This window comes from Sardina pilchardus, chromosome 17, assembly GCF_963854185.1.
Source record: "Sardina pilchardus chromosome 17, fSarPil1.1, whole genome shotgun sequence".
In the NCBI taxonomy this organism is placed as follows: Eukaryota; Metazoa; Chordata; class Actinopteri; order Clupeiformes; family Clupeidae; genus Sardina; species Sardina pilchardus.
This window is the reverse complement of record NC_085010.1, coordinates 29,874,393-29,897,433: the sequence shown is the minus strand read 5'-3', so window position 1 is coordinate 29,897,433 and position 23,041 is coordinate 29,874,393. Positions and strand designations below refer to the sequence as shown.

The following is a 23,041-nucleotide window of genomic DNA, read 5'->3' as shown; positions in this document are numbered from 1 at the left end:
GCACCCTGGCATACTAGGAAGAATATAAATCGCATGGTGGTTAATAGCAGGTTAAGAGCTGAAGTCTTTGCCCATAAGGATGTACAGTAGTGAAGGAGGCCAGACCGTACTCATGAGGAGAGGGCTGGTCCAGCTACACCAGGTCAGTGGTCTGGCGGGCGGACAGCGGCTAATGATCGCGGTCAGGCGACGCAGGGGCCCGTTTTCTGACCTTGGTGGCTCAGGGCATTACCTCGTTAGCGTCCAGTGAGAGTAAGAGGATTAGGACACACCGAGAGGGTGGCCAAACGTGCACAACCTGTCTCCTTCCCACACACACACTCCTTTCCTTTCTCCTCCACAGACTCAGGTACCGGCTTAATCAGGAGCCAACACACAACATCAACAGCGCAGGGACAACAACACGAGCTTCAGTACTCACCGTAGAGGGCTGTCCATGTCTGGTTGATGACATCTAAACACACAGTCCCTGACCTGGAATGGGCACAGACGGAATACAGGTTAAACCTCCACAGGGATTTCCCCACCTCATCTTAAGTCTCCTCACCACAGAGCTGGATGCCCGTGAGGCCTGTCTTACAGTGAGTCACCTACAACTGGGATCCCTTGGCCCCAATGCATACTTCATATACAGTATATATATTTTTGTGATATATATTATTTGGATTATATGGATTTATACTGTTACTGCATGGAGCATAATGGTTAAGAAAATGCCTTTTCCAGTAGCTGGAACAAAATTATGTGACTGCTTTTTGGTAAGAACTGGAAAACAAAAATCTGGGCTCATTAATGTTGCTCATTGCGGATTTTATCGGCAGATATTATAGCAGCAGATGTGCTGCAGTGCGACACTCCTAGTGTGAGCACCATAGACATATATACAGTGGGTATAGTAAGTATTCACACCCATGCTAAAGTTGACTAAAAAGAGGAATATAAAATCATCTTTTGAGAATTGATTGTAATGCCTTAATTCAAAAAATGAGTAAAAATCAAACCGCTAAGGACACTAATTTTCTTTGTGATTGAAGAATGTATCGTAAATAGATAAATGTTCTTCCTTAAATACAGGTTGCATAAGTATTCAACCCCTATGTTAAATTCCCATAGGAGCAGGAGGATTTTTTATATGTTTTTATTTTTAAAGGCCAGCTATTTCATGGATCCAGGATATTATGCATCCTGATAAAGTTCCCTTGGCATTTGGAATTAAAATAGCCCCACATCATCACATACCCTTCACCATAGATAGAGATTGGCATGGTGCTTTTTCCAGTTAGCCTATTAGCCTGTTTGATTTGCATTGAGCTCAATGAGCATCAAACAGGCTAATTGGCTAACTGTAAAAAGCACCATGCCAATCTCTAGCTATGGTGAAGGGTATGTGATGATGTGGGGCTATTTTAATTCCAAAGGCCAAGGGAACTTTATCAGGATGCATAATATCCTGGATCCATGAAATAGCTGGCCTTTAAAAATAAAAACATATAAAAAATCCTCCTGCTCCAATGGGAATTTAACATAGGGGTTGAAGACTTATGCAACCTGTATTTAAGGAAGAACATTTATCTATTTACGATACATTCTTCAATCACAAAGAAAATTAGTGTCCTCAGCAGTTTTATTTTTACTCATTTTTTGAATTAAGGCATTACAATCAATTCTCAAAAGATGATTTTATATTCCTCTTTTTAGTCAACTTTAGCATGGGTGTGAATACTTACTATACCCACTGTACATATATCTAGTGTGAACACACAAACACAACTGCAACGCAACACAGCGCAACACAGCCTGAACGTGAGCGTGACCGAGGCAACGTGTCCTGGCCATTAAAGAGGGGTTCGGGCAGCGCTAAGGAGTATTGGGCCTGTAGCAATGAAAGCCCAGGTGGAATCTGTGTGACGGCCCATGATGCACTGATGGTAACTCAGAGGTAATTCTGCAGCCCTCCAAACCACCAGGGAGAGTGATGGAGAGACTAGCAATCCAGCACGACACACTCACTCTCACAAACACACACTCCCACGCCACCGGGCTTTAATCATAAAGCCCAGCTCCACTTGAAAACTGAGAGAATAAACAACAGCATCAAATCGCCTATTTGTGGCCTTGGGAAAGGAGAGAGAGTGAGGGGGAGTGAGGGAGAGGAGAGGAGAGGAGAGGAGAGGAGAGGAGAGAACATTGTTCTCCCACCAGCTGGCCTGGGACCCAGTCAGTGGCACCAACCTATGATCCTCTCTGGGCAGGCCAACTCTCCCAAAGTCACCGCTAATGCCCGCAAGTGGGTTATGTCAAAATAAAAACAAACTAAACGAAAAAGGGCTCTTCAAAAGAAAAAAAAAGAGAAAAAAACCCTTATCAGATTCCTAATGGAAGTCCAGCAGAGGCCTTTTGCACTAAAAGAAGCCTGGGTAGCATATAGAGTCTTCTACATCTCAGTGGTTGGTCACAGCAGGGACTAGCGCTGCACAACAAATGTCATTTCAGCATTTCACGATGTGCAATGTGACGCATTTGAACTCAAATGTTCAGTGCAGAAGGAAAACTCACACCGTGTCATTGTGAGTCAACCAGGGAGTGTTTAATTAAACAATTCAAACTGTTCAAGTCATCACCATATTTTCCCTAATCAAAAATCATAATACATATGGCAGAAGACATAATATTTATAATGTGGTAGCTGGAACTGATGATGAAAGATGTCTCAAGAGTTCACAGGGTTCTATATACAACCTTCAAGGATTCTTATGGAAGCTCTAGATTGTTTGGTTGTGAAAGAGACTTTTCTCATGAGATTTGGTGAGGCTGTAGTGTGGCATATAATCCCTATGAATAATGGTGGTGTAATAGGAAAAAAGATTGAACTTACGCTTCATCAATGTTGGGATGAAATATTTTATTCATGAAGCCTGGAGAGGAAATAGAAAGAGACAGAAACGGAGTGAGGCGGGGCAAGACGTCAAGGAAAATGGAGTAGCACAAGTTGAACCAATCACACTAGTCGCTGGCGACAGCACAACATCATCCCGCCCAATCCCCATACATCCGTACCTATAGATGGAGATTTGAAGGGGTATTTGTCTGGTAGGTCTACCCGCACCTTCCATACGCCACCTTCGTATGGTGCTGTAGAAACAGGATGAGGTTGAGGGACAGAGCAGTGTCAACACACACAAGTCAGACACCACACCACCCCCTGGCCTGGGCCCTCCACTCAAACGCAAAACACTACTTACTGTAAGCTACATTAGCAGAAGGCTATTCAAGGGCTATTGAACTGAAAAGGCTTGTGGTGTTTTGCAACATTGGCCTGGATTATGTGTGTGTACTTGAGTTTGTGACTAACAGAGCTTGGGGGGGGGGGGGGGCAGGGAGAGAGAGAGAGAGGGAGAGTGAGTGTGTGTGTGAGAGAGAGAGACAGAAGAAAGAAAAGAAAGACAGAGAGAGGAAGAGAGAACAGGAGAAAGAGGGACAGAGAGAGAGAGAGAGAGAGAGAGAGAGTGTGAGAGAGAGACCGAAGAAAGAAAAGAAAGACAGAGAGAGGAAGAGAGAACAGGAGAAAGAGGGACAGAGAGAGAGAGAGAGAGAGAGAGAGAGAGAGAGAGAGAGAGAGAGAGAAAGAAAGAGGGAGGAGAAGAGACGGAGAGAGATGAACATGTACAGCATGTAGCCATGGAGGCACGGGGACAGTGGAGTAAGGAGCAGCGACTCCCAGAATAGCTCCCTTTGCAATCCAACCCTTATGTGGCCAGCTGGGTCTCGGTGAAGAGGAGAGGAGAAAGGTAGGGGCTTAGCCGTTAAAGCCCCCCTGTCCGTAACAGCCTGTACCCACCGGCACAAACACCCGACCCGGGGGGCCCAGCACTCCTCCTGACACGGGTCACTCCGACTTAAGCCAATTTTCTATCGAGGTTACATCCAGCCCCGAAAATCTAACTGCCCAAAGCCAGGGTCACTGCGAATCAGAGCACATAGCCTCCGACATGCCCCCACACAGGGCAAGAATGAGGTGTTGACGTCCACTGAACGAATGTCAAAGGGTTAGGCTGGAAGTTGAAAGGCGGACTGGACGCGAGTCGTGAGCTATAGGCTACTGGAGGCTGCGCTGTGGCCCTGCCGTTGTCCTGCCTCTACACACACACACACACACACACACACATTCCTTTGGGCTGCTCAGGCCAAACGTATCAACGCATATGCTTTTCATTTGCTTGTCCAATCTGACGAATATACGTACTTCGGAGGGCTTAATCCGAGCACAGCTGGATGCAATAAGCATTCTCCATATTTCATACATTGCCTCGCGAACGCTGGGCTGTGGCGGCGTGTATCAGGTATTCTTAGCGAGTTCGTGTTTGGTTTTGAAACGGACATCGGAGTGCGGCCGGCCGTTAACCTTTAGACTGCGTTGTTTGCTCACTACTCAAGGCACGGGCATTTCGCAAATGAACACTTCCTCCTGATTATCCTTGTGATGTTTGAACACTAACTGTTTGATCGTCTAGCTCGCTAAACACACACACACTCTCAGCGTTTTACTGGCCTGTGAAATAATTAGGCCTTTTGCATTTGAGCGACAGCTGTTCGAGTCAAGGCGGGTCGTTTCCGAGGTCAACCGCCACCGGGACCCAACCCCTGTGTAACCCTGGGGGGGGGGGGGGCACCGCCACAGCTCTTTTTATCCAGCCTGTCCACCTGTCACACTCCTGCACATTCCCCTACCGCCCCGCACCTACTACACCTATCCATTCAGCTGACACTTTTACCCAAAGCCACTTACAAGTAAGTCACAACATTCATGCTACACTGCAATAGGAGCACTTAGAGTTGACCATAAATAATGCCCGTTTGCCTCAAAGCTCGCAGGTTATCAGTTCTGTTGGTTTAACAGGAACATTTTGCCAAAGACCCTTAAACAAAGACACTTTAAAAGAGGCATTAGCCAAGATTGATTAGGACATTTCCCATGTTCCTGCTTGCCTGATTGTGTGTGTGATTGTGTGTGTGTGTGTGTGTGTGTGTGTGTGTGTGTGCCTGACTAGATGCAATCAATGCCCTTTAAAATGGCCATAATGGTCCTTTTAAAACACAAAAACAAGCTCAACACTGGACACATATACTTTAGATTTAGCTTGTTAGCACGTCTGTGTGTACTGCTGGATAACCACTACGTCCCCTTCACAATTCGGTTACATTTATTGGTTCCTTCTGCCTCAACAGTGCCGCTTCAGCAAACAAAGGAAAGAGACCCCATAAAACTGCCTTGTTAATATAGATGCTACTAAACGAGTGCAATAGAAAGTTACTTACTTCCCTGTGGTCCGTAGAACTTCACAACAAACTCGTTGAGCCCACTCAGGATGGTCACCTCGTGTTTACTCTCGATGCTGAGCGAAAAAGGGTTAAGGAAGACCGGAACCACATTTGTTTACATGCGCACTCCCTCCTTGTTTACATGCTGAAACAAAACAAACACAGGCACCCGAGCGTAGCAGCAGCCCTCTGGAGGGGCAGTAAATTGAAGCTGGAGAAGAGGGCCTGCCCTCAATTGGAGAGCAATTAGCCTGCAGTAATGCAGCACAGCACTGCCTTCAAACAGAATGAGAAATGGTACCTCATCTACAGGTGAAGGGAAATGCAATGGGATAAATTAGTGCGTGTGTGTGTGTGTGTGTGTGTGTGAGTGAGATTGAGTGTGACAGAGGGATTGATTGTGAGAAACAAAGAAGGGCATGTCTGGGTATAGTGTATGAGTAATCATATAAAACACTCACACACACACACTCGTAATCATACGTCTGGTGATTGTACCAACACTGGTACAACATAGTAGCACTGCAGGAAAAACCTAGTGAACAATAGAACCATTAACCAACCGAAAGATTCAAACATTTACTGCACGTTTGCCAAATGTCCATTTAGTAGGACAACTCTGGGCTTCACATCCTTGTCTGTGGCAGAAGACTCTGTGAGCTTGATCCCTCTCTCTGCCACTCGTCTTTCTCATCTTTCTCTCTCCCTTCCATCTTCAAACGCTTCGGTCCTCCATGCCGGCCCACCAGCCGACCAGCGCACCCCCGGGCCCAGTGTGTCCAGCCAGGACCCGGGCAACCGGCCTGTGAGCCGGGGTGGCAGAGGCCTCGGCCCTCCTGCCCACCCCTCCACCCCTCACATGCCTCTTTGCCAGGGCAGGCAGCCAGGCCATCAGCAGATCAAATTCCAGGACCGCTCTGTCTGTACGAGTATGTGTGTGTGTGTGTGTGTGTGTGTGAGTGAATGTGTGTGTGTTGTGTGTGTGTGGTGTGTTATGTGCATGTGTGTGTGTGTGTTTGCCTGGGTTTCATTCCCTTTTTTCACTCCACACGGCTTTCATTCTTTTATATCTCTCTATCCTTCTTTCTTTTTTTTTTTTTAAAGTACTATCCCTCCCCACCACACACACACACACACACACACACACACACACCAACTCCCCACCAGAGGGAGAAAGCCCTGTGTGCCCGTCATTAGTCATGGCTGTCAGGGTCGTCACTTCTCACATTGGCTCCAGTGTGCCGATCGGCGACTAGTGAAAGTGGCTCCACGCTGAGCTGAGCTGAGCGCTGCCTGCTGCGGTGACTGGGGCCCCGGGGGACGCCACGCCGGCACTCTGCCGCTCCCCTCTGTTGCGCCGCCAGCCAGCCAGTCAGTGCCACGCGGGCACCCAGCAACCCCCAGCAACCCCCAGCAACCCCCCCCCCCCGCCCATGCCCAATCCGGAGTCCCGGCCAGACTCCCTGCCCGCTGCCAGGTGCCCTTGCTTTGCCACCCACTGCTGTGGGCAACCCAGTTCTAAGATGGAGGCCGGGCGGTGTGGGTGGTGAGGGTGGTGTGGGTGGTGCGGGTGGTGGTGAGGGTGGTGCGGGTGGTGGTGAGGGTGGTGAGGGTGGTGAGGGTGGTGCGGGTGGTGAGGGGGGTGTGGGTGGTGAGGGGGGTGTGGGTGGTGCGGGTGGTGAGGGTGGTGAGGGTGGTGAGGGTGGTGAGGGTGGTGAGGGTGGTGTGGGTGGTGGTGAGGGTGGTGAGGGTGGTGAGGGTGGTGAGGGTGGTGCGGGTGGTGAGGGTGGTGCGGGTGGTGTGGGTGGTGAGGGTGTTGAGGGTGGTGAGGGTGTTGAGGGTGATGAGGGTGGTGAGGGTGGTGTTGAGGGTGGTGAGGGTGGTGCGGGTGGTGAGGGTGGTGAGGGTGGTGTGGGTGGTGTGGGTGGTGAGGGTGGTGAGGGTGGTGTGGGTGGTGGTGAGGGTGGTGAGGGTGTTGAGGGTGGTGAGGGTGTTGAGGGTGGTGAGGGTGGTGAGGGTGGTGTTGAGGGTGGTGAGGGTGGTGAGGGTGGTGCGGGTGGTTTGGGTGGTGCGGGTGGTGGTGAGGGTGGTGAGGGTGTTGAGGGTGGTGAGGGTGTTGAGGGTGGTGAGGGTGGTGCGGGTGGTGAGGGTGGTGCGGGTGGTGAGGGTGGTGGTGAGGGTGGTGCGGGTGGTGCGGGTGGTGCGGGTGGTGTGGGTGGTGAGGGTGGTGAGGGCGGTGTGGGTGGTGTGGGTGTTGAGGGTGGTGAGGGTGGTGTGGGTGGTGTGGGTGTTGAGGGTGGTGAGGGTGTTGAGGGTGGTGAGGGTGGTGAGGGTGGTGCGGGTGGTGAGGGTGGTGCGGGTGGTGAGGGTGGTGAGGGTGGTGGTGAGGGTGGTGCGGGTGGTGCGGGTGGTGGTGCGGGTGGTGCGGGTGGTGAGGGTGGTGAGGGCGGTGTGGGTGGTGTGGGTGTTGAGGGTGGTGAGGGTGGTGTGGGTGTTGAGGGTGGTGCGGGTGGTGAGGGTGGTGCGGGTGGTGGTGAGGGTGGTGCGGGTGGTGCGGGTGGTGGTGCGGGTGGTGCGGGTGGTGAGGGTGGTGAGGGTGGTGCGGGTGGTGGTGAGGGTGGTGAGGGTGGTGAGGGTGGTGAGGGTGGTGCGGGTGGTGAGGGTGGTGCGGGTGGTGCGGGTGGTGGTGAGGGTGGTGAGGCTGCAGGGAGGAGAGGGGGCTGCTGTTGACTGAACACAGTGCATTAGATGCTCACTACTACACACAGAAGGAGTGGCGCCCACGCAGACATAATCAACATGACAAGTGAGAGAGAAGTAAACAAACAGTGCGTGTGTGTGTGTGTGTGTGTGTGATAGAGAGGGAAAGAAGAGAAAGAGAAGAGAGAGAAACAGACGCAGAGAATCAGAGAGACAGAGGAAGAGAGAGGGAGAGAAATGGGGGGGGGAGAAAAAGAGAGGTAAGGGAGAGGGGGAGAGAGAGAGAAAGGGAGAGAAATGGGGGAGAGAGAGAGAAAGAGAAGAGGGAGACGGAGCGAGAGACTGAGAGCTTTGCTGTTCACTTCAGGAGGTTACACCATCTGCCTGACAACATGCAGGGTGGAGAGGAGGAAACCTGTGCTTTCATGTACTCGTCTCAAACATCTGGCATGTGAGATTACTCCCTACCCTTGGGAGGCGTGTAATCTGCCGTCTTTGTTGGATCTCGCTCACTTTTTCCCCCTGACTTTCTCTCTCTCTCTCTCTCTCTCCTTCGCCCCCCCTGCATCTTCCGTGCTCTTTCCTCCTGGCAATTTAATGCCAGAGAATCGAGTTACGCCAGTTTAATTACAGTCATTATTCGGCACATTCCCCCTCATAAAAAAATGAGCCCAGAGTAGGAGAGTGGAGTGGAGACCCAAAGTGCTTCACGTAAACTTGGACGTGTGTGTGTGCGCATGCGTGAGTGCATGCACCTGTGTGTGTGTGTGAGAGTGTGTGCGTGTGTGTGTGTGTGTGTGTAGACAATACGCATGACTGATGCATACAAAAGCAAGACAATGGGCGACTGAAAACCAAGGCAACGAGAAGCAACTCATCAGATAAGGGGAAGGAAACCGAATGCAAAATGACAGATATACAGCCAGAGGAAGACAAAGCCACAATGGGAGTGAGACAGACAGACAGGCACACAGACAGACAGACAGACAGACAGACAGACAGACAGACAGACAGACAGACAGACAGACAGGGGAGTGAGAGTGAAGCCATCATGTTTGCTGATCAACAGAAGCAGCTGGCGAGTAGTGCCACCCCCCCGAGCACACGGCGATCCGTCCACACGTGAGGCCTTGGAAGGGTTAACCGATACGGGAGGGATATTTTAAGCTCCAGAGAAATCTGCTGCAGCAGTGCAGCCAGTCAGTATCCTCCTCTCTCTCTCTCTCAGGCCTCCCTCTCTCTCAAATTCAAATTCAAATTCAAATAGCTTTATTGGCATGAATGTAAAATTTTACAATGTTGCCAAAGCAGTAATTGCATCAAATAATTAGACATTAATATTAATCTCTCTCTCTGTCTCTATTGCTCTCTCTCTCTATCAGTCTATCTCTCGGTCTCTTTGCCCTCTCTTCTACCTCCTGAGGAGATTGAGCACATCTCTCTCTCTTCACTTCACATGCATCATCACCACAGCTGGTTTCTTGATTTCCTTTAAATGACGCCACAGCTCAACGTGCCCACAACTGCTGGGAATCGCACACACTCACACACACACACACACACACACTAGCGTACAGACTCGCCTCTCAAACGTCACGAAGACGCACCTAGGAACCCAAAGCCCCCCGGGGTCTCCTCTCAGGCAGACGAGCGGCGGGAACAAAGAGCCCTCGGGGAGAGAGACGAGCGAGAGAGACCAGCGAGCTAGACGAGCCATCCTGGCGCACTGTTTACATATCCTCCCTATCCAAAAGAGCTACCCGATCTAAGCAAATAACACCGTATATGTAAACATAAGCGCATTGGGATTATAGAATGAGAGTGTATGTGTGTGTGTGTGTGTTTACACGGTTTTGTGCTGCTTTGAGACGAGACTGTAATAGGAAACCGCTCATCCATATGTGGCCACGGAGTGGACGTGAGCTTGGAGAGCAGAGGTGAAGAGGGGGCTTGTGGGTAATGACAGGGTGCGGTGATTGAGCTCCAGCGGTGGCTGGGGGGGGGGGGGTGGGGTGAGGGTTTGAGACGGAGGCCAGACACGGGGCAAACACGTCTCCCACTCAGCCTCTCATCCCTGGGACTCCCGACACAACACATCCAGCCACAGCCAAGCTGGCCTAGTGCCCCCTCTGCCCTATGAGATGGATGAGCACTTCTGGCCTGGATTCAGAGACGCTGTGACACACACACACACGCGTACACACACACACACGTCCATTACTCACGGCGCACAGAGCGGAGCAAGCGGACACAGATGGACTGCTGTCACCGGGGTGTGACCGTTACTCGCGCCGACACGACAGCTTTATGCGGTGACCCGCAGGCCTCCACTGACTCCTATTGAGACGGCACCTGCGGGAGGAATCACGGAGCTCCACGGGATAAATAAAGACACGTCACCTCTCTCTCAGACCTGCCTCTGCCTTGCCCTCTTTGTCATCTGGGCTCACATGAACAGCTCTCAGAACACTGACAGCGAGAGGGAGAGAGAGAGAGAGAGAAAGAAAGAAAGTAAAAGAGAGAGAGAGAGAATCAGAGCTGGAAAAAGCTGGAGCACGGTAAAGAAAGAACGAGTTAGAGCCAGAACGGGGAAGAAAAGGCTTTTTTTTTTTTCGAAGCGCCTGCCTCAAAAAATTCCAGCTGTTCAGCGGAAAAACTGAAGAGACAGAACAGAGAGCGGCTCAGACTGCTAAACAAAAACAGCGGGCTTCCGTTTGAGACATGTAGGAAGTGGCTGTGGTGTGGTGTAGTGGCAGGGCTCCCTGACAGAGGACTCCCTCAAACCCGCAGCACTCAACAACCTCTGCTTAGCGCACGCAACGCAACGCAGCTCAACTCATGGACAGCAGAACCTAAAGACGATGGAACCCTGCCAGGTTCAAATCCTGACTCTGCCTTCGCAAATCCGGGTCCTTTGGATAAAAGCGTGTGCTAAATACCGGTCACTTAACTTTACATCCCTTGACATAAATCTAAAAGAAAAACTTGAACGGATAACCTGACGTTTTTCAAACTAGGGCCTGGCGCTGATCCCTTTGCAGACTTCCGAAAGCCTAACTCATTTACCGGTTATCAGATGAGCCTGTCAGGATTGGGTTTCCCCCGCTCTGACTTCCACCAATGGGGCCGTTTCTTTTGCCCCAAGACTCGGCGCTGTGCAAAATGCAAGAATGTTCCGGGCGAAACCCGACAGCCGGGAGAGGAATGAATATGCAGCCCTGTTCTGAGCGTGCTCAGTGGGATGGAAACTCTGCCCGGGTCCCACCGTGCCACGGAGGGACACACACACACACACACACACACACACACACACACACACAGCTGTGATGAGTGCGGCTCCACTCAACATGCCTGTACTGGAGCGAACAAGGGGCTGAGGTTTCGGGGGAATGGTTTTGTCATTCTCCCTCTCCCACATTAACACACACACACACACACACACACACACACACACACACACACACACACACACACTGTACCTCCTCACTTCCTCATTCCTTTCCTCGTCTCCTCATCCCTCCCTCCCGTGCAGTCGTCCCATCCCCCCTCCCCTCTCCTCCCCTCTCCTGTCTCTCTGGATTGCCGGGATTAAGACATAATCTACAAGGGACCATTAGGGTCAGTATCCCTCCCTCTGTGCTCACACATAATCTAATCGGAGGCCCCTCGAGGCCTTATCCATCACCTGCATCTCAACCGGCGAGGGCACTTCAGAGGGCACAGACTCTGACTACAGCACGCAAGCCTCGGGAGGAGCGCACACTCAACTGAAGGAGGGGGGGCGGGGGGCTGGGGGAGGGAGGTAGAGGAGAGGAGGGGAGGAGGGGGAGGAATGGCCAGGCTAGCTCATAGTTGTGGTAGCCTGGAAACATTCAGACAGCATCTCAACATTCAGACTAACCCACGGCCATCCGTCATGTCACCAGAAGACACTAAAGAGGAAGAAACAGAGTTCTCCAGATATAATACACAGCAACAAACGCGTGCTCAGCTCAAGGACAGCCGTCTCTCCCATTCATGGCAATGCATCACAACAAGAGGCAAAATAAACTGTTTACGTTCCCATTAAACAAAACACAATCTGGCTCTGACTTCCAGTCCAAACAACTCCACTGTTTCCTACTTTTAGCAGCACATGTGTGCCAACCCAACCCAACCCAGCCCAGCCCAGCCCAGCCCAGCCCAGTCCTCTCCTGACCCGACCCGACCCGACCCGACCCGACCCGACCCGACGCAGGTCTCTGTGGCTCCTGGTGGGAGAGAGGCTGGCCCAGTGTGCGCCGAGACCAGCACAGTTCACAACATTACCACACACACGCACGCTTTTGCATGGCACAAGTGTTTTCCCCAACAGAGGGAGAAAAATAATGACGTGGTGCTTATGAAAGTGTGAGTGACGGAGTGTGAAAATGTCTGTGTGTGTGTGTGTTTTGTGTGCCTGCCTGCCAATGTTTCAACCTGCAATCTGCAAACGACGTGTGTAACTCGTCGAGGAGGCCAAAATGACTTGTAAACATGTTGGGCAGGATGATTACTGACATTCCTTTAGTGGTGCAGGTCTCCAAATGTCTGAGGTGATTCACTAATACCGCCAAACACTAGGAGAGCCAGAGGGGAGGAGCACACTTTAAAAGAAGGCAACAGAACAGTCAGGAAAAGCAAACACATGCAGACACAGAGTGAGAGAGAGAGAGAGAGAGAGTGAGACAGACAGAGAGAGAAAGACAGAGGGACAGACAAAGAGAGAGAGAAATAGAGAGACAGAGACAGACACTCAGAGAGAGAAACAGAGAAAGAGAGAGAGAGAAACAAAGAAAGAGAGAGAGAGATAGACAGAGGGACAGACAGAGAGTAAAAGAGAGAGAGAGATAGAAAGAGAGAGAGAGAAAGAGAGAGAAAGAGAGAGAGACAGGGAGAGAGAATGTGTGTGTGCGGTGAGTGAGAGTGCCTCGAAGGCAGCTATGAATCCAGGACGTTTGAAAGGCATGAGAAGCCCTGGAGAGCTAAGAGACGGGCTGTCTGACACAACAGAGTGAGTGATAGAGTAAACATGAAAGACGGAGAGTAGAGGAGAGGGGAAGAGAGAAGAGCAGAAAGGAGAGGAGAGGGGAAGAGAGGAGAGTAGAGAAGAGAGGAGAGGAGAGGCCATCTGAGTGACCGCTGTTGTGGCTGCCAATTCTTCTCGGCTGTATGGCACGCAAGGCTTCGGAGGAGGGGAGAACATTGGCCTTCTGCATCAAATGGCAGATTGGTGGTGAACCGGGACAAACAGAAATGCACACGCTCTCACACACCCGCATACACACACCAGATATGATAACAGCCTCCGGAGTGAGAAAAGACACACTTGTATACACACAACAGTGGAAATTTGATAACAGGCTCAAGAATGAATGGAGTAGCACGTGCAAGCACACACACACACACACACACACTGAAAATAGAATCAACTAGAAGGGTATTCAGACAGCGAAGATCTCCGCCAATTCCAATATGCCCTATCTCGCCACGCTGGAGAAATAGAAAATCATCTCTGGATCCGGTCTTTAATCCGGAATGTCATGGACTCTTTCATCAAGTTTGAAGAAAATCTGCCTGTCTGTTTCTGCATAATCCTGTTGACAGATAGACAGACCAACAGACAGACAAAAAAACAAACTAAAAACATAGCCTCTTCCATAACCAAAGGTAAAAAATGATAAACAAATCACCAGAAATCTGTCTCTCCCGCACGCACGCACACACAGACACAGATGGGGACTTAAAACATCGGCAGTGACATAACTGGACATAATGTCTGATTAAGCCACCAAACGCGCGCGCAGAGCGCTCACATACACATCAAAACAAAACAAAGACGGGACACAATCCTCCCCTATCCTCCCGCTGCTTAATCGCCGACCTTGTGTGTGGCGCTGGGGAAAATATTTACCGTCCGCCGCGCACACAGGACACGGCCATGATCCCGGTCATCTCATTAGCGTCAGATTAGCAGCCGGTGATTACCACAGGTAACGCAGCCGCGCCCGCAGACAGGTGGGCACACGGGGCACTGCCACTGGGGGGACAGGAAGAGGAAGGCGGAGAGTCCCATGGTGACCACCTAACAGATGGTCTGGTGGCGTTGGAGAGTACCTCTGACAAAGGTCGAATCTGCACATCGGTGCTCTTCGAAAACAACAAACAGGGAATAGTAGTGTGGATAAATAGAGCAATACTGACATAAAACTGCCATTCATAAAAAAGAATGCACCATTTTTTTTGGTAAACAACCTGTGAGAGCCAGTTAAGGGTCTAAAAGGCCTATGGCAGGATGATCTACTGTGTACTGGAGCCGGAGAGACGCTACGGAGAGGGTGGGGCACTACACAGGCCTATGGGCAGATGGACGCTCGCTTGCTCACGGATGCCCTGTCGCCACACTCCACGGTGCACACCGAGCCTCTGCAGCCTCTGCAGCAGGAAGTGATGCAAGAGGTCAGAGGAAACAGAAGCCCAGCACAGCTGCAGAACCGGTGGAGGGGAGAGATGCGGAAGGAGAGAGAGAGAGATAAAGAGAGAGATGAAGTCACAAGAGAGAAAGAGAGAAAAAGAGGTAGAGGTAGAGAAAAAGAGGTAGAGGTAGAGGAAAAGACAGAGAGAAGTATCACAGAGCAGGCCGGGTACACTGACGATGTAACTGTATCACCGCTAAAGAGGGCAGCTTACAGTCTCAGCTTACTCCTTACAGTACTCTCCACACACCATCACTAATTCCACTCCATGGACACTGTACCCATGACACACTGAGCCCATAGCACACACACACCCAATCATGCTACCCTGACAGGGCCCCACACACTTCAGACTAGTCCAGACTAGTCCAGACTAGCCCCTCAGTCGGACTTCAGAACAGTCTAGGCCAGCCCCTGACCAGACTTCAACTGTTGATACTGTTCAACTGCTGTGTGAGGACGGCACTGGACCAAAGGCCTGCTGCTCAGTATATCTGGGTGGACAGGGTTCAGCATTCCTCAAGCTGAGGTCACGGCGACCTCAACGCACCAAAGGCTGGCGAGCGAAGACAACTGGGATCTGAGTAACATGGCAACAGCTGGAACACGGCAATTAGGACAGTAGTAAAGCAAACACACAGACACACACACACACACACACACACACACTCAAATCATTTGAGGACTGTCATTCAGCATGATTCAATCGGATCCTTCTGGAACAAACAAACACACACACACACACTGAGCAGGCCTTGGCAGCATGTGGCCTGCCATGAGCCTCTCCTTCAGTCGGCCTCCTGGTTCAGACGCTTATTTAATCAGCGGCCAGGGAACAGCAGCTGAAGTGCACCGCGTCCACACACACAAAGACAACAGCACCTTTGTAAACAAACACACACACACACACACACACACACACCAACGTCCAACTGCACGTTTGTCAACAAACACACAGACGTGCTTACAAATACTTACAAACACACACCCACACACACAGACAGACAGACAGACAGAGACACACAGACACACAAGGTCCAAAGGAGCTCCCAAAAGAACACTCTAAAAAAGGCTCCTAAAATAAATATTGAGCAAACGATGATGGGGCCTTTGACTCCATGTCTATGGCATGTCCAGCCGTTGACAAATGGAAAGTCCATTTAAAGCTGTGGGGATTTCTCTCTCTCCACATTCATCACAGCAAGAGAGAGAGAGAGCGAGAGAAAGAGAGAGAAAGAGAGAGAGAGCGAGAGAAAGAGAGAGAAAGAGAGAGAGAGAGGGAGAGCGAGAGAGAGAGAGAGAGAGAGAGAAGGGGAAAAAAACTGTCCGTTCTCTGTGTTTTCCTCCCACTCTGCAAGCTTGCAAACAGCCCTTCCGCGCCTAACCCTAACCCCCCCCCCCCCCCCCACCACCACCACACACACAACCCCCCACCCCCTCATCATTATGTGCTCACGTGTGAAGGCACAGCCTGCATTGACCGCTGCCCCTTGTCCCTATTAACCCTCAGGGCAGGAGTGGCTGACTGAGTGAGTGCGGGTACGTGAGTGTGTGTATGTGTGTGTGTGTCCGTCCATGTGTGTGAGTGTGAGTGTGTGTAAGTGTGTGTGAGTGTGTGTGTCTGTCTGCACATGCGTAAGTGTGTGTGTGTCTGGGTGTGTGGGGGCTGTGGGAGGGACTAGGCTCCACTGGTTGTCTCTTTGTCCTTAAGGGTATTAAGCCACTGTTTACCTGGGGGATTACCAGCCCGGGCACCAGGGCACTCCCACCACTCCCCCCCCCCCCCCCCCCCCTCCCCACCAGGCCACTCCACCGGACTCCTCGTCTGTCCACTCCCTCCCCAGGCCTCCACAGCCACATGGGATGTGATCAATGGCACAGGCTGAACTAAGTACTTCACTAGGACTGCCATTACTCCACACAGACGCTACTTTTTCCATCTTGTTTTGCCCCATGAAGTCCATCAAATTGATTCTGGGAAAACGGCTACTGGAGATGAAGGGTCCAACATCATTAGGGACCATCAATCAGGGATCCAACCCATGGATCGACCACTGAGAGAGAAGATGTCTTCATTAGATCCTCGCCAACCTCTGGATCTGAAAGGCCAACGCAGCTGCTGTGGGTCACAACTAGAACTGCTGTATACTGTAGGTGTAAACACTACACAGAAAGCACCTAGTTTTTGTAAGGTCTGCGTGTGGTTTCAAGCAAATATGTGGCACCACATAACACTGCTCTCGCACAAACACATGCACTCCACATACAACACACACACACACACACACATACACACATATTTGAGGCTGCATGAGATTGACATCAAAGCAATACTCTGCCCTTTAACAACTATGTTGAAGCTCTTTAAACAATGCAACCTGAATGTTACACTATCTGCCTCTCCAGATCCCACACAGGCCAAACACGTGTCAGACTCCGATGCGTTCGCCACTGATAACACACTTTGTATAAATGATGAACCCAAAAGGTCACATCAACATACAGGCTCCTACAGAAAACAGCTCCCTCTGCCCACAGTACACAAACAAACTACACCACAGACTCAATAGCCTGTTAACACACATTCATCCGTTTTGAGGGGGAGCATAGCAAATGCGAAATCCCCACCTGCTGAACACTGAGATACTGAATGGGGGCTGGGAGCTGCCAGCACAGCGTGCCATTTAGTCTGGAACGCAACGCACAGTCTAATTAAAAACGCTTCTCCGATACCAGACACGTCTCTCCACCAGATATTCCCCGAGTACAAAGCCAATTTGAGGGCCGACGTGACCAGACTTTCCCTGGTCTGTGGTGGCGATGATGGTGGTGGTGATGGTGGTGAGGGGGTGGTGGGGAGGAGGGGGGGGGGGGTCTGGCTTCATTACGGCTCAGATTAATTTGATGCTCACTCGTCGTCGCACCCGAGAAGGATGAAAGCGATGGCACTGGTGGAGGATTTTAATTGGCGGAGGCTTCGCCACAGACCAGATGAGAGCCAAGCGCTGCGCTGAGCAGCGGAGACTACAGGGCATTGACAGTGAGGCCCTGAACCCCAACTCAAAACCAGAGCAAACGTAAGAGAAACCTTAGCCCTGTCAGGAGAGAGCACACACACACACAGGCACACACACACACACACACACACACACACACACACACACACACACTGAAGGAAAGGAGCAAATCAAACAAAGAAGGCCAGCATTTTCATTCTAATTTAGCCAATCAAACGACAAGCTATTCTCTGCCTCCGTTTCAGCACGATGGCAGAAAATAAACACAATTGCTCAGGAATGCCAGACACTAATTTACCAGCTGAATGGCTGGCCAATCTCTAGCCAGCAGAGGAGAAGCCAGAACTGGTTTGTGGGGTAAGAGGAATAGAAGCCACGCCACGCCACCCCCCTCCTGTCTTCTGCTGAGCTGCTGTGTAGCCTGCTTGTGTGGGTAGGCTCGCCTCACTCTCTGAGCTCGGGCACTCCACAGCACAGCACTCACAGTATTCCTGAAGGAATGTTGTTAAAAACACGCCGAGAGAGAGAGAGAGGGGGGGGGGGAGGGGGGGGGTGGAGAGGGAAAGACTGGGAGTCATTGTTGAGAGGGTGAAAAAAAGACCAAGAGCCCTTTTAGCCAAGCCGTTCTGAGTGTGCTCTCTGAATACTGATGGGGAATAAACAGAACGAGAGAGAGAGAGAGAGAGAGAGAGAGTGAATGAGTGAGGGAGAGAGAGAGAGAGAGAGAGAGAGAGTGAATGAGTGAGGGAAAAAAACATAGTGATGTAAAGAGAGAAAGAGAGCATTCCGCTGATCAAGAGTGGAGGAGATTGAGAGAGACGCGGAAAGAATGAGAGGGAGGGAGAGAGGGAGAGAGAGAGAGAGAGGGAGAGACTCCGCTTTACTTTACATATCAATGGCTGCCTGACCTGCTGGTATCTCCTGCAGCAAAGCTCCGAATGGAAATGCCTTGTGTGTGTACCAATGTGTGCTTGCCCGGGCACACACACACACACACACACACACACACACACACACACACACACACACACACACACACACACACACACACACACACACACACACACACACACACACACACACACACACACACACACACACACACACACACACACACACACACACACACACACACACACACACACACACACACACACACACACACACACACACACACGACTGTGTGTGCATATATATAGAGAACACTCAGAGGTACGGTCACTCAGTGCTTTAGGCTGCAGGCACTTCACGGTGGCTACGCACTGACATTCTGTTAGCAGCACGATGGGCAGAGGCATTAAGTGAATCTACTCAAGCAGACCACGGCCGTGTTCCACGCCACACGACTGGAGGAAAACAGCATGTGGACGACCTTCAGATCTATCTCTTGTGTGCGGAAAGACATCCATTGTCCACCCTCACGAGTAAACAGCCCCTGCCTAAGGAGTGTCCACTGTGTACATGCACACTAACAGCCCAGATTCAGATACCCTACCAATGACTATCTCAGTGCGATGCACATTACCAAAGAGTAGAACAGCCTAAATATACACAAGAAAAGAAGCGGAGCTCGTTAAGATCAAAAACGGGTCGATCTGTGAAGGCGCGTCTTTGATGGAGTCCTACTCTAGATGGAGATTGAGTTGAAAAATAAATGTTTTGATTGAAATTTCCCTCTCGCTTCTATAAACACTTTCTTTTATAAATCAGCTGCAAAGTGTGCTTAAGACGTTATCATTCCTCCCCATTCATACAGTGGATTGTTTCCAGTGCCTTAAATGGAAAATAATCAGATACACGGCTCCAAAAGGAATGTGACGGCCTCCTCATTCATCTGAGAGTGAGGACACACTAAAGCCTAGATGGGCCTGATTACATCATTATTCACCACACACACACACCACAGCCTGAAGCTGACAGGGCATTTCTCAACTGAACTCCATTGGAAATGCATTTAACAGCTGACGGCTCACACGGGTTAAGAATCCTCAGTTTGGAGGAGAGACAAGACTCATTCAGTGCCACCGCTTCAGTCTAGTCCCACCATAACCCCCCCCCCCAACCCCCCCTCCCTCGCTGGGCACGCACTGAGCAGTTGGGAGTCGGAGTTCACTTTTCAGACGTTCCAATGTGCGATGAAAACATGTGGAATGTCAGACGACCGTTATAACCCCCCGCCCCTGGCTGGCAAAAAGAGGGGAGGGGGAGAGGGAGAGAGGGAGAGAGGGAGAGAGGGAGAGAGAGAGAGAGAGAGAGAGAGAGAGAGACCAAGAGCGACAGAGAGAAAGAGACAGAAAGAGAGACAGAACAGCAGCTCAAACATCATCTTGAAAACAAAGAGAAGAACTTGGGAGTCCATCTGTTTTCCAGCGTGCGCTCAGCCATGCGTGGCGGGGAGAGAGGCCTGTTATTGTGGGATTACCCCGGGCCTCCCGTCTCCCACTGTCAGGGGGCAGTGCATCCAAGCGCCCGCTGGACACTGTCATTCAGCCCTCCACTCCCCCCCACACCCCACCATCGCAAGCACACTGTAACCCTGTTGCACTTGCCACCATTGCTGGCTCAGAAATGAGGCATTCAAGACTGGATTAAACTTAAACAGACTCAATTAATATTCTCTCTCACATATTTCCTTCACATAGTGTGGGTGTTGACGGAGGTGGTGGAGTGAGTGCAAGTACACCAAAGCTAGATCCTAGAAGCTAGATGACAATGGGCATGGACTGCTGAATCAGACCAGACTTGGAAGGACAACTGGAAGGACACATACAGTACTTAAGTGCCTAAATCAGGAGGTCCTGAGGAGTCAAGGACCTTCCATTAATTATCACTACTCCCATGGGCACACAGCAAACCATGCTTGCCTCAGGCCTTTTGTCAGGCATGGCTCTGTCCTACATAATCTGGCCCACCATCTAATCACAAATGCACATGCGCCTCTCCTCTCCTGCATGGGCGGTGCAGTCACACCATTGCAGTTTCCATATGAGTAATATGCCCTCAGGCAGAGCCAACATGATGCTACCCACCGCTGGGGCAAAATTGGATATTACATCACAAGGTAAGGGGGGTGCTGGCTGGTGGAGAGTCTTGGGAGAAGGCGGCCATTCTCCCATGGCTCCCTGGAAGGGCGCGGTGATTTAGCGCGAGTCACGCACGGCAACTCTGCCAGCTAATCACTCATAGACCGTTGGGGCAGGAAATGAATAAGGCCGGAGACAGCAGCAGGCTCGGGCTGGCAGCCGCCACTGATTACGAGCAGCAGATCCTGTTTCTGGAGATCGCTTCATATTAGGGAGCCGTCTCGGGTCGTGCTGGCCAACTTAGAAAATAGAGCATGATGGATGCCGTTTTGGGCTTTTTATTATTTATTTATTTTTATTTATTCTTTTGGAGTTTTGTTGAGGAGGGAATGAAATGGGCTTGGTGCTGCTGGCAACTTGTTCTGGCGCAAGTCTTCAGGAGGTCAAGGTCCGGACAGAGCCGGCCTGAGGGAGGGGAAGCTGAACGCGGAGGTGACGTCTGTTGTTTTGCTTGGTAATCCCTGACCATTTCCCACTGCTTAAAGCGCTAAACCTACCTAAATATCTCAGTCATAAAGGGCCAGCGTGTATTCTATACCCAGCCTTAGAGTATGCTAGTGGGGAACACAATGGGGAACGGCCATTTGGAAATAAAAAAAACTGAGCTCCACAAACAGAAAGCAAACACAGTAAAATGGTAAAAACTGTATGGAACACTTGAGTGCTTTCTCAATTGTGTGACATTGACCTAGGCCTCTATGTACAATAGCCAATTTTGGGCCTTCAACTCCCATGGAACTCCCATAGAACTCCCATTGGCACCACAAACACATAGACAGACAGAACAAACAGTCATGTAAATAGAATAGGTGCATAAACAAACAATTGACGCATAATTAAATTACACATATGACGAGAGGAACTTTTTTGTGGGCCTTTCCAGATCATGTGTGCAGCTACTTCAAAATACTGGTAATGACTGTAAGCTGTGATATTCACTCAGGCCAGGCTTACATGAAGCAAAACCCCTGACTGTCCAAAAAGGTGCTACAAGGAGCACTGCTGACTGACAGCAAATGCCAGATGTGCTTTTTATTAATTGCCATTCTCTTGCACACGTCACACTGAAGATTCAATGAACGGAGCCATTTCATATGAAAGACTGACAGCCACCGGCTTCGGGCTTGTAACCGGAGGGTTGCCGGTTCGATCCCCGACCAGTCCACCACGGCTGAAATGCCCTTGAGCAAGGCACCTAACCCCTCACTGCTCCCCGAGCGCCGCTGGTTGGGCAGGCAGCTCACTGCTCTGGGTTAGTGTGTGATTCACCTCACTGTGTGTGTGTGCGGTGTGTGTCCACTAATTCGGTCAAATTGGGTTAAATGCAGAGAAACGAATTTCCCTCACGGGATCAAAAAAGAATATATTCTATTCTATTCTATTCTACTCATAAAGATTGAAACATATGGCTAATGGCTCTGTTCCTGATCTTGGCTGCAATATTCTGAGGCACAGCAGAAGCTAGCTCGGACTACTCTATTAAGTATAGGATATTTCCCAGCCAACCTATTAACACTTGTAATCCAAGTGCAATATTCATTCAAGAAAGCCTTTGAAGTGATGACTTGGTGGAGCACACTGGTTAAGCTCAATTTCTCAAGCTTCCCTTGATCAAAGCCTGATAAGGGCTGATAATGCCAGTGTCACTTGAGACAGACAGCAAATAGAAGCATTGGAGGAAGAAAGACAATGACACGTCACGCAATCCCTGAGCCTCAGTGCCACAGATCTCAATGTTTCCCGCACAGGCACGTTAACCGGGCCCTGGCAGTCGTGCGGAGGTCAGGGGTTTCCATATGCCCTTTTCCTCAGGGGGCTTCGGTAGAGCGTTAGCCTCTAGTGCACGGCTGAAAAGCCGAGGTCAGTCTGACATTCGTATCTGCCGAAACTCCCAGCCGAGCCCAGCTCCAGATCTGCAGCTCTCCAGAGAGTCACAGCCAATTACAAGTACTGCTCCTCAGCGTCACCTCATCAGCTTTCAGCCCCTCTGATACCGTCATGGCTTCCCGCTCCTGGTTACAGGCGGTGAAAAATGGGATATCTGGAGCACTGGGAAAACAGTGAGCTTCTCCCAGACGATCACACTGAAACGCATATAGGCTACACATGGTAAACTCCTCAAGTTGCAGCAACTGTTAGGTGAAACTGCACATATGCCATGCTGGACAGTGCTGTGCTTCAAGAGAAGAGGGTCTCTGTTGCAAACCTGCTGCTGGCCGTCATGCCACTGATTGCTTGGGCTGAAGGCGTAGGATTTCTGGTCTATGTGGTGTAGTGTCTGTGCAGTGGGGGAGGGACTGTAGGATTCCAGCTGCCTGACCTACCCTTCCCTTCCCCTGCAGCTCATGGTGATGACAGAGATTTACTACAGGGCTCAGCACCAATCCAAAGCCTGCTTGCCTAGCTTTAGCCATGCAGGGCCACGTCT

The 23,041-nt window shown here is 50.6% G+C and overlaps 1 protein-coding gene across 1 annotated transcript in view; it reads right to left on the bottom strand.

Annotated features, from left to right (window-relative positions):
• The window catches only part of ube2h (ubiquitin-conjugating enzyme E2H (UBC8 homolog, yeast)), a 30,616-nt gene that overhangs the window by 5,421 nt on the left and 2,154 nt on the right, over window positions 1–23,041 (bottom strand). The window contains exons 2-5 of the mRNA XM_062518534.1: window positions 5,317–5,393; window positions 3,058–3,132; window positions 2,876–2,915; window positions 422–474 (exon numbers count right to left, since the gene is read on the bottom strand). Coding sequence (XP_062374518.1) covers window positions 422–474; window positions 2,876–2,915; window positions 3,058–3,132; window positions 5,317–5,393 — 245 coding nt within the window. The remainder of the gene's footprint in view (window positions 1–421; window positions 475–2,875; window positions 2,916–3,057; window positions 3,133–5,316; window positions 5,394–23,041) is intronic.